We start from the raw sequence: 12,406 nt of genomic DNA on the forward strand, positions 1-12,406 counted from the left end.
ACCTGTTACAGGTAAGCAACACTTGCTTTTAGTATGATTAGCTGTAAGGGAAACATCCAAGCTCCATTGTTTGGGGGAATTTCATTGGATGCAGAGAGTTAGAGAACTGGAGGTGCAGGATTTATAAATGTCATAAATAAGTATGCACTAAAATCCAACCCCATCCATAACCCCGCCCCCATATAACCAAAGCCCTGCCCCTGCCCCACCCCTACCCCGCCCTGCCCGGCCATGGAAAAATGGTCTTGCTTGAAGCCGGTCCCTGATGCAAAAAAGGTTGGGGACCACTGACCTATAACACTGTTTGGTTCTGGAGGCCGAACCCTCGGAGGAACATAGGGTAGAGGCAGACCAGAGAAGGGTTGCCAAGACTGGTGCAGGGTCTGCATTGAAAGACCTGTAAGATGAGTCTTAACGATTTAAATATGTGTACTCTAAAGAAGAAGAGCAAAAGGAGATGTGATAGACATGCCAATACGTCAAAGGCAGGGGGTGGAAAAATAATTTGCATACCTAAGCACTAGACAAAATCTTTTAATTTTATTTATTTGTAAAACTTTTGGCTTGCTTTGTTTTGTCATTTTAAGATTTTTTTTTTTTTTTTTTTTTTTACTTTTTTCATGTGTTTTGTAGTTTGTTTTTTGGGGGGGTTTTTTGCTTGGAATTTTTTAAATTATTTTTTATATCTATTATTTTTTCACCCTTTCCTCCATCCTCTCTTCTGTGTGAGTAGGGAGCAACCCCAGGCTGCAGTAGCAGTGGTCCACCTCGGCCTGGGCTCGGGTCTGCAGCAGCGACTTCACCTGGGCCTACTGCAGCTTTTCCATCTGGGTCCAGACCCAGGACTCTGAGGCAAGGGCTTCCATTGGACACAGGCCCAACACAGCAGCCTGGGTCTAGGCCAGCAGCAGACATCACAAAGACAAGCTAGTGCCTTGGAATTTTCTTTCTCTGCTGAAAGGCATAACACAGGATGCAAACATTTCCAATGACAAGGAAGTTGTAGACCAAGAGATCATGATAAGAATTTTTTTTTTCCGCAGAATATGTTAGGTCGAAGACCTCCTGGGGTAGATGGTTGAGGCAAATACAGTAACAGAATTCAGAAAAGCCTGGGATAATCACAGAGGATCCTTAGTTGTGGTGAAGAGAAAGCTAGAGATAACATTGAGATTACTGAATTGTTTCAGAAAATAAATTGAGCAAACCGGATGAGCCTTATGTCTGTTGTATTTTGTGTTTACAAGTTATAGTAGTGTCATTCTGTTATGTGCTAGTGGGAACCATTTTTATTTGTTTACAACCATTTTTATTTGTTTGCTATTAATCAAGTTTACTTAGGGAATAGCCACTGCTATTAATTGCATCAGTAGCATGGGATCTTCTTAGTGTTTGGGTAATTGCCAGGTTCTTGTGGCCTGGTTTGGCTTCTGTTGGAAACAGGATGCTGGGCTTGATGGACCCTTGGTCTGACCCAGCATGGCAATTTCTTATGTTCTTCCAGGTGAAACTATCATTCAAAGCATTATACAATGGTACAGCTCAATAAAATCAACATTAGATAACTCATAGACTGCAGTTTTAAGATATTTATTTTCTTAAAGTGCTTTTTCTGTACGATCATATTAATTTATTCTGGGAAATTGTCTAGTGAAGGGCAAGTACAATAGAAGGCTGCTGGTCTCTATTGTGGCTGGTTCCCAGTGAATATCCAGGAGAGCGGATGAGCCATCCTGAGTCTTGAATTCATGGTTCCCTTTTTGGTGCTTTCTAGGGGATAAGCCCAGAACCCATTCACCTCAAGATTTACTCGCCTAATGTTGTGAACCTGACGCTTGTGGATTTGCCAGGAATGACAAAGGTAAGGAAGAGACTCTTATCTTTTCTTTCCAGCCCCAGGGTAGCCGAGTAGCAGTGCTGTTTGTTCAGATTTTTGGCCTCCAGTACAGCCTTTACTCTGAGGGAAGGGCCTCCCACTTTTGGAGGCAGGGACTCCTCAGCATGTCTAAAATGAAAAGTGTGTTTGGGCCACATCCAGTAAACTGAAACCCCCTGGATTTCACCTTATTTGGGTTTTTTTGGCCCCAGTGGAAACGTGTGTCAGTTCTCAGGCTTAGTTCTTCAGGAATCTCTGTTTTGTCCAGTTTTTAAATAGCCCCAGTGAAAACTAGCACTGGGAGTAAAATAACTCTACAACTAAGAAATTTAAGCTTGCCTGTGTTGAGAAAAAAAGAAAAGGAGTATAAAAGCTTCCAGGGTGCCTGTAATATAATGTCAGTTTACTCGTGCCTTTTTTGCGGGCAAAGCACCCACTCATTGCATGTTACACAAACAATATAACAATACAAATCATCAAATGCCACAGCAAAATCCCAACTACAGCCTGCCACAACACCTGGGGCTCCGCACTGACCCCATAGCAGAATGTGGCCATTGCCATGGCCTTTCACCACTATGATGCCAAGTGCCCGACCACCCTCTGCTGGCATGTTTGATGTGGCCTGCATCTGCTGGTGCTGACACTGCTGCTACCCGTGTGGCCCTCTTCCACAGCGGCAGGGCATGCCTTGGCTTCACCCGCTCTTCCCGCTACACGCTACCAGTGCTCCTGCCTCCGCTGTGGCCTAGTCCAGTGTCACAACCCTGCAGTCTGACTCTGTGCCACATGACCCAATCCTATATGCACATGCCTATTCAAGAAAGACAAAAGCTGCTTATTGTAATAGAAGGTACTGTCCCTCTTGCGTTCCCTGAACAGGCAAAACTAATGAGGACCATAATTTCACCTTTGGTGCAATGCTATAGATCCAGTTGATTTCTGACTTTCCCTTCACTTCTTCACTTCTAGTGATTTTCATTGCTTATCCAGTGCTTTCTTGAATTCCCTCACTGCTTTGTACTTATGTGGTGCTCCTTCCAGTTGGGCTATTTTTCCTTTTCTCTAGGTACCTGTGGGGGATCAACCTAAGGACATTGAGCTCCAAATCCGGGAACTTATCCTTCGATACATCAGCAACCCAAATTCGATCATTCTGGCTGTGACTGCTGCCAACACAGATATGGCAACATCAGAGGCACTTAAAATTTCCAGGGAAGTTGATCCAGATGGTAAGCAGGGATAAAAAAAAAAGCAGGCTAAGTTGCCATGCCTCTAACTGGGTAGCTTTAATTTTTGCTTATATCAATATTGACTTGAAAGCCACAGCCTGCAAAAGTAATTTCTAACTATTTTGTTTTTGCTCAGCTCCTGCTTTCTCCTTTTTTTTTTTTTTTTTAATCGGTTCACATCTTTATTTGCAGCTGTCTGTAGGTTTTTCTCTTTTTGAATAGGCACAACCCTACTGTTCCTACTTTGGTCATTGCAGCAACAGTACTAAAGTCTGGGAGCCTTTGTGATAGGCTCTAAATCTGACCACTGGGTGTGGCCCTTATTGACAACCACAACTCCCTCCCCCCCCCCCCCCCCCCTCCAGCTGATATGGGGTGCAAAAGATCTAATTTAGGGACCCTTTCACATTATAGTGCACAGCACTGCCACTGTGCCTATTTCATAGTTTTAATGAAATAATACAGTATTTACATTTCATTATACAAAAGTTTGTGTTTCTAAGGAATTTGGTTCTCTTGCAATGCCAGGCAGATTTACAACTCTCACTCTTGGACATTACAAGGGCAGTCTTCTGTGAATGGTGTCTTTTAGGGCAGTGTTTCCCAATCCTCTCCTGGAGGCACACCTAACTAGTCAGGTTTTCAGGATTGCATATGCATGAGATATATTTGCATACCCTGGGTCTCCAATGTATGCAAATATATCCTGAGGTATGGGAAACACTGTTCTAAACAAATGTATTATAGCTGAGGTTTGAGAAAGTCATACACAGTCCTCTTAGTTTAGTAAAAATCCAGTTACAGTAATATAAACACTGATGTGGTCACCAGCATTCAGTGTTAGGTGACCATTTGACTATGAAGCTTCTGAGGTACAGTGACATATATCCAGAGGCTAATGGTAATAAAAACTGATTCCATCACCAGTTTTCATTAGCAGGGTGGCTGAATAATCAGAAAGATTGAGAGATTTCTGTTGCACAGGTCCTCTCATATATTCTAAAACAGGGGTCCACAAATTATGGCCCGAGGGCCGGATGTTGTCCTTGGCTGAATTTTACTCTGCCTTTTGGCAGAAGGAGCTTGATCCAACCTGCAGCAGTGACGACAGGAGGAGCTTGATCTGGCCTGCAGTGCTGATGACAGGAGTGCATGTCACCATTGCCGCCAGCTCAGATACTTGGCAGCACATCAGAGCAGCATGGGCAGGGCATGCCAGTACAAGATCACCACTGATTGGCTGCATTATGCATGGCTGCTGGTAGTGCTGCTTGTGCAGGTGGTGCCACTTGAGACGAAGACAGTGAGAGAGGCTGCAGCACAGCCATAAGAAATTTTCGGTTGGCACTGGTAACTTGACTGCTCCTCTATGACTTTACCATAATGCCTTAAACATCTGGAGATTGGATTGCGGTGACAGAAATGTGGTTTTTATAATGAACAGTTTGTCTTGTCTTTTAGGTCGAAGGACCCTTGCTGTCATCACAAAGCTAGACTTGATGGATGCTGGCACAGATGCAATGGATGTATTGATGGGTCGGGTCATTCCAGTTAAACTTGGAATTATTGGTGTGGTAAACAGGTGGGTAAGGAACTATTTCTAGAGACTTGGGTTGCTGGAGTAAAGTTGGTATGGACTAAAGGGCATTATTCGCCTAGTTTTAATACTATACTCTTCCTACCTACCTACCTAGCTATTAAGGATTTTGTAATTTTATGTCTATGTGGGATGTTTCTCTTTTATAGCAGTCTTGAGTCATGCTGAGGATTGAATGGGCATGGAAATTTAATTTCCTCTTAGTCTCCTATTGTGGGTCATCAATGGCCATTGGACGCTTGCACTGTAGCTACCCACACTGGGGCCAATGCAAAAAAAAAAAAAAAAAAGGTGCACTGAAAGCAGACGCTGAATGTTCAGCGCCTGCTTTCCTAACGCGCCCCCAGGCACCTCTCCTGGGCACGCGATGCAATATTTAAATTAGGACTCGCGCTGTCAAGGAAGCGCTAGGGGCGATTGCATACCCCTAGCTCCTCCTTGACAGCATGTGCCCGAGATAGGTCTGCTGTCAGCTGCTGTCCGCCGGTTAGGAAAATGGATGTTGAATTTATCAGCGTGGATTTTCCTAACCAGCACATCCATGGGTTAGGAAAACGGACGCTGATAAATTCAGCGTCCATTTTCTGAACCTGACTGCCAGCACCGTGCCTGACCTGCCCAAAGCTTCCTCCCCCTGAGGGAGCTTAGGGCAGGTCAGAAGGAGTGAATAAATCAATATTAAAGTGTCGGGCCTGTAATATTAATTTATTCACTCTGTCACTTATTGCTGATTGGTACGTTCACTGTCACATGTCAGTGAAAAGGACCAATGGGCAATAAGTGAAGGAGTAAATAAATTAATATTAAGGGCCCGACATTTTAATATTGATTTATTCATTCAGGGGGAGGGAGCTTAGGGCAGGTCAGACACGGCTCATGCTGTCAAGGAGCGAGAAGATTTTTTTTCCTTACTCTCTTTTGCTCCTCCGACTTAATATCGTCATGATATTAACTCGGAGGAAGTACAAAAAAAGCAATATTTTCTGCACAATTTTTTGGGGCACTTAGAAATTAACGCCTGCTCAGGGAAGGCGTTAATTTCTGTACGCAAAAATGTGCGTATTGGACACACTTTTTTTTTTCCATCGGGAGTGAATAACTAATAGCCTCATTCACATGTATTTGCATGTGATAGCGCTATTAATTTCCCGGTACGTTGGACGCGCGTTGTGGAGGCACGTTGTGGGTAGATGCATACTCATTGCAAAACATACAGAACTTTACAGATGCATTAGCTTTAGTAGATTACAGCATTTAATAATTCAAGAAAGATTTGTTGCAAACACTAAGAAAGGATTAAAAGCAAAATTAACAAGCTCTCTACCGACTGGATCCCAAATGCCAATTGCACATGGATGGAAAAAGGAAATTATAGACAGTGATGCAATTTGTGTTTAAATGTGAGCGTATACTGTAGTAGCAAGAAAACAGGATTAAATGAATGTAATGATCATCATTTTTTTTTTCTCCAAAATCTATAGGAGCCAATTAGATATTAATACTAAGAAGAGCGTAGCAGATTCCATTCGGAATGAATATGCTTTTCTACAAAAGAAGTACCCCTCTCTAGCCAACAGAAATGGAACCAAGTATCTAGCAAGGACTCTCAACAGGTACTAGTTTTGTTTAACTTGCAACAGCTGAAATGTTTGAAAGACCTTTTCTGCCACTAACCCACATATAGATATATCCTCTTGTCAGTTATCGATCTCTGTGGGACACGCTTTAGAGCATTCCTCGAGCGTGTGATTCCTTGCTAGCAGCTCTTCTGAGACTTACTGTCATATTCTTGACATTGCAGGGTTCTCAATAGAGGGAAAAAATGTTTATTCTGGTTGCACCCACAGTTCCTGACTAGAGAACTCATACCAATCAAAAAATGCCCTTACTTGGCATGCTCACTATTGATTTAGAGGGGGTGTTGTCAATAAGAATATAAGAAATTGCCACACTGGGTCAGACCAAGGGTCCATCAAGCCCAGCATCCTGTTTCCAACAGTGGCCAATCCAGGTTGTAAATACCCAATTATTAAAAAAAAAATAAATAAAATCCCATGCTACTAATGCCAGTAATAGCAGTGTTTATTTCCTAAGTCATCTTTATTAATAGCAGCTTATGGACTTCTCCAGGAACTTATCCAAACCTTTTTAAACCCAGCTACACTAACTTCCCTAACCACATCCTCTGGTAATGAATTCCAGAGCTTAACTCTACATTGGGTAAAAAACATTTTCTCCGATTAGTGTTAAATGTGCTGTTTGCTAACTTCATGGAGTGCCCCTAGTCCTTCTATTATCTGAAAGAATAAAAAACAGATTTAGCATTTACCCGTTCTAGTCCTTGCATGATTTTATAGACCTCTATCATATCCCCTCTCAGCTGTCTCTTCTTCAAGCTGAACAGCCATAACCTCTTTAGACTTTCTTCATAGGGGAGCCATTCTAACCCCTTTATGATTTTGGTTGCTCTTCTCTATACTTCTCCAGTGCATTTATCTCTTTTGAGATGCAGCAACCAGAACTGCACGCAGTACTGAAGGTGCAATTGCACCAAGGAGCAATACGGAAGCATTATGACATTCTCCGTTTTATTCACCATTCCCTTCCTGATAATTTTTAACATTGTTTGCTTTTTTTGACCACCACAGGACACTGAGCCGATGATTTCAATGTAATATCAACTATGATGCCCAGATCTTTTTCCTGGGTGATAGCTCCTAATGTGAAACCTAACTTCGTGTAACTACAGCATGGGTTATTTTTCTCTATATGAATCAACTTGCACTTGTACATATTATAGTTCATCTGCTATAAATAAGGATGCCCAATCTTCCAGTCTCGCAAGGTTCTCTTGCAATTTATCACAATCTGCTTGTGATTTAACAACTCTGAATAATTTTGTGTCATCTGCAAATTTGATCACCTCATATCCTTTTCCAGATTATTTATAAATATATTGAAAAGCACCAGTACAAGTACATCTAGTTTTCATTCTTCATTTATACAGAACGTTCTTTTCTCCCAATACAGGGAGCTATTTTCAAATTGTTCGCACCAGTTCTCAGTATGAAAATACGCACAAATTTACGCTTTGAAGCTTACTATGGGTATGGAGTGCCCCTGGACACTTGCACCTGTTTTTTCTGCAGGTGCTTTTTTCACGGAAAATAACACGGATATAGATCTGCAAATGCAATCTGTGCATGCTTTCTTCCTCCAACATAAGTGAGACGGGGAGAGCATAAACCAAGTACCGGATGTGACTCGTTTTGAGTGTTGGGAGCTGCAGCAGTGAAGGAGTTCTGGCAGTCAAAGCAACTAACCAACATGGTCATTCATCAAAATCCGTTAGGGCTGGAGGAGTTGGGGAGAAGTTTATGGAAATGAGGGTCTGTGTGTTCTACCTGCGCGTTACCTGGGAAAATGTTTTTATCGCACAGAGAGAGGGAGAGAGAGAGAGACTCTGTATAGAGTCAATATGACATGCTATATATATACACACACACATACATAAAGAAATTAACTGCAAATTTGATATGACTGATCAATTTCTATTATTTGAATCAATGAAAGATACCAATAAATCTTTCATTGATTCAAATGATAAAAATTCATCAGTCCTATCAAATTTGCAGTTAATTTCTCTGACTGTGTATGTAAAATCACCCCCTTAAACCCGCCCCTGAGTTGAAAGCGTCCCCTCTTACAGTGGTGTATATATATATATAGCATGTCATATTGACTCTCTCTCTGTCTCTCTCTTGAACAGCTGCAATTGTGCATTATGACCTGTGATAATATACCGTGTGTGTGTTCAAAACAAATGCACAATGCGATAATGAACCATGCTTTGCAATATTTATCTATGCGATGCAGTAACTATAATTTTCCTAACCATGCCTTTTTTTTTTTTTCTGCTATATTTATAGCAATTTGATGAATTAAGGGGCAAGCCCTTGGCCTATATCATACCAATTTCTCCCTTTTCCTGCACTTATATATGGAAGTAACTGGCCCATTGTGACGAGTTCAGATGTCTCTCCTCCCCCCTCCCTCCCTTGCTCTTAAAATTTAGAAGAGAGACTGGTGGGGCTATTGGTGCTTTCAAATCTCTTTTGGCCGTATGAGTTCTCTCCATGTCCGCATTGCCTTCCCCGTAAAGGCTGGTGTGCGTCACGTTTTGTTAATCTGGGTGTACCTTAGGCTTCAGAAGGTTGGAAAATACTGGACTAGATTGTAAGCTCCATGGAGAAGGGATCGTCTCTTATGTGTAAAGCACTGCACATGTCTAGTAGCTCTTTAGAAATTATTAGTAGGAGTAGAATTTGTAAGTTGCTCCAGGCTATTACCTTTCCGTTTGATATTACTGAGTACAATACCCAAGAGTCTTCCTTGGCAAAATATTTCTTCATTTCCCCTATCTGGTATAACCAGACTGCCTTTAATGTATTACTACATGCCTTATGCTATCATAGGATATTTCATGCCTGCTTAGTTGGAAAGTGGGGTAACAAAATATATTCTTTGTTTCTAGGTTGCTAATGCATCATATCAGGGATTGCTTGCCAGAACTGAAAACAAGGATAAATGTTTTAGCCGCTCAGTATCAATCACTGCTGAACAGCTATGGTGAGCCAGTGGATGACAAGAGCGCAACCTTACTACAACTGATCACCAAATTCGCCACAGAGTACTGCAACACGATTGAGGGGACTGCCAAATACATAGAGACATCCGAGCTGTAAGCATGGGAGCAGAGAACTTACAGACCTGTTGTATACATGGGAATTTGTCGTGTTATAAAGAAGTCTTGAGTAGTCTGGTCAATCTGATCAATTGGTTTTTGTTTGTTATTGTCTAAAACAAGCTATCTGTGAATCAATGCAAGCTTTTAAAACGTCAGACTTACAGTTGTCCCTGATGGAATACTTTTTGTTCTTCAGATGCGGGGGAGCTAGAATTTGCTACATTTTCCACGAGACCTTTGGGCGCACTTTAGAGTCTGTCGACCCACTTGGGGGCCTTACCACTATCGATATTTTGACTGCTATTAGGAATGCCACGGTGAGCGCTCCCCACCCCCCTACTGCATTCCCACATCTCCTGGAGACCACCTGGAATTTACCCACTGGATGATTTTGAAATAAGTCAAGTACAAAATGCTGGTTCCAGTCTGTTGGATCAGAATTCTGCTGTTTGCAGGATGGTTTCATTCCTGCCTGGATGGGTGCCTTTCTGGAATCGGCAGCTTCACACTCCAGTAGGCCCAACTGTGAGGCTAAAGTCTTAGCATTCTGATACACCTGCAGTTAGACCTGCATAATATGGCTGCTTATGTTAATGTCTAACCGGTGACCATGTCTCCAGTGTGCGTGTAACATTGTCTGAATGCATTTTAGTACAAATAATACTTGAGTGCAGCACTATATCGGGGTGACCTGCTGCCAGACCTCAGTGGGGCTCTTTATTTTTCTACTCTGGGGAAAGAGGGGTTAAAATTGCAGTTTAAAACTTCCTCTCAAAGTTTAATGTAATGAATGGAGGATGCCATGTAGTAAATAAAATCTGTCAGCATGAAGTGATTTCCTCCCTCAGTGAAGTGAGATGTTGCCTGTTTTCGGTTAATCTGATTTTTACTGCTGCTTTATCTGATTTTTCATTCAGTGTAGTAAGAGAAATAAGCTTTTACATCGTGACATAAGTAGTTTGATGTGAGGGCTTACATGCTATTTTATTTAGTTTGATTTTACTTTGTTTTTTTTGCTAGGGCCCTCGGCCTGCATTGTTCGTGCCAGAGGTTTCCTTTGAGTTGCTGGTGAAGAGACAGGTGAAGCGTTTGGAGGAACCCAGCCTACGCTGTGTGGAGCTGGTTCACGAGGAAATGCAAAGGATTATCCAGCACTGTAGCAATTACAGCACACAGGTATCGGCCCCTCACATCTCTCAGACCCAAAGGATACTTTGACAGCTATTCTGAGGAACTGTTGTAGTGTGTTAGAGTAAGACAAAACAGAAAAGAGAAGGAAATACATAGGAATGGAAAGAAAAAAAAATGGTCACCTCTGCAATAGGAAAATTAAGTTATGTTAGAATATTTGTATTCTGTAATTTTTTATTTTTATTGCTGTTCATTATTTGTTGCCTTGACTTTTTTTTTTTTCTAATTGTACATCTTTGAGTCTGTTGGGTAGGCAATTTGATATAAATGAATGCAATAAAGTGGTGCACCTTTTCCACAGGCAGCTGCAAATATTCCCCAATAAAATTAAATGACAGGCCTCTACAGCTGGGGCCAACCTCAACCCTGCTGGAAAAGCCTCCCCTTTCAACAGTTACGTCTGGACTGGTGACAATCGGCAAGGATCAGCTCTAGTAAAGTCCAAATCTGATACTCTTATACAGCTTTAAACATTAAAACAGAACTTTTGTATCTGATAATGAGTACATAAGAGCATTAAAAAAAAATGCCATACTGGGTCAGACCAAGGGTCCATCAAGCCCACCATCCTGTTTCCAACAGTGGCCAATCCAAGCTAAAAGTTCCTGGCAAGTACCAAAACACTAAGTAGATCCCATGCTACTGATGCCAGTAATAGCAGTGGCTGTTCTCTAAGACAACTTGATTAATAGCAGGTAATGGACTTCTCCAGGAACTTATCCAAACCTTTTTTAAATCCAGCTACACTAATTGCACTAACCACATCCCCTGGCAACAAATTCCAGAGTTTAATTGTGCATTGAGTGAAAAAGAATTTTCTCAGATTAGTTTTCAATGTGCTACTTGCTATCTTCCTGGAGTGCCCCCTAGTCCTTCTGTTATCCGAAAGAGTAAATAACCGATTCACATTTACCCGTTCTAGACCTCTTATGATTTTAAACACCTCTATCATATCCCCCCTCAGCCGTCTCTTCTCCAAGCTGAACAACCCTAACCTCTTTAGTCTTTCCTCATAGTCAAGAGAAAGGTCTGTAGACTGAATATACAATGGGATGATATTTTAAAGTATGTCACTGCGTGTATAGGCCCCTCCTGTCTTGTAAAGGAAAGGCAGGGGTGGCCAGAAAGAATCAGAAAACACCAACGAGAAAAGCGATTGTGACTTAACACAAGAGATAAGTTTAAGTCTAAGTAAAAATAAGAGAGGTTTTCACATTCTAAGAGATAAGTAACTATATGGTTTAAATGGGAAGGTGAGAGGTGTGTGTTTTAAATGGGGAATTTTAAGGGAGGTTTTTGCACATAAAAATAGAAGAGAAAAATGCAATCATAAAAAATAATAGAATAAAAAACGCCATATGAGAGTTGTAAGTGACGTGATCAAACAGTGTTTATACAAGAGAGGGGCTGCAGCCCTGTAAGGGCAAGAGCCCATGAGATTGGAAGCACTACTCTTTCTGATACCACTCTCTGTTGGTTGTTTTTTTTTTTTTTTTGAACGGTTTTTTTGAGAAACAATTGTAAATATAAAATCTGCTTTTTTGCAGTTTTCCTCAAGTTTTTGAATTTTTGCTTTAATATTAATTTGAGGAAGCGAGCCAGTACTTTAGCAAATTTTATTGGATTCGGGCTTAATATATTTTTAAAATGTTCATGCTGACTGCATTTTACAAATCCCCAGGATTATGGCCCTCCAAAAGTTGTAACCCGCTGCATTGCGAGGTGATTTGTTTTCCCTTCCTTTGAGAATCTACAGCCTTTTG

General features: G+C 41.4%; 1 protein-coding gene across 6 annotated transcripts in view; it reads left to right on the forward strand.

Annotated features, from left to right (window-relative positions):
- The window catches only part of DNM1L (dynamin 1 like), a 162,211-nt gene that overhangs the window by 95,932 nt on the left and 53,873 nt on the right, over window positions 1-12,406 (forward strand). For all 6 annotated transcript variants that reach the window (XM_029600030.1, XM_029600031.1, XM_029600032.1 and 3 more), the window contains 7 exons: window positions 1,775-1,861; window positions 2,946-3,108; window positions 4,570-4,690; window positions 6,187-6,318; window positions 9,240-9,446; window positions 9,649-9,769; window positions 10,473-10,628. In XM_029600030.1, coding sequence (XP_029455890.1) covers window positions 1,775-1,861; window positions 2,946-3,108; window positions 4,570-4,690; window positions 6,187-6,318; window positions 9,240-9,446; window positions 9,649-9,769; window positions 10,473-10,628 — 987 coding nt within the window. The remainder of the gene's footprint in view (window positions 1-1,774; window positions 1,862-2,945; window positions 3,109-4,569; window positions 4,691-6,186; window positions 6,319-9,239; window positions 9,447-9,648; window positions 9,770-10,472; window positions 10,629-12,406) is intronic.

This window comes from Rhinatrema bivittatum, chromosome 4, assembly GCF_901001135.1.
Source record: "Rhinatrema bivittatum chromosome 4, aRhiBiv1.1, whole genome shotgun sequence".
Classification (NCBI taxonomy): domain Eukaryota; kingdom Metazoa; phylum Chordata; class Amphibia; order Gymnophiona; family Rhinatrematidae; genus Rhinatrema; species Rhinatrema bivittatum.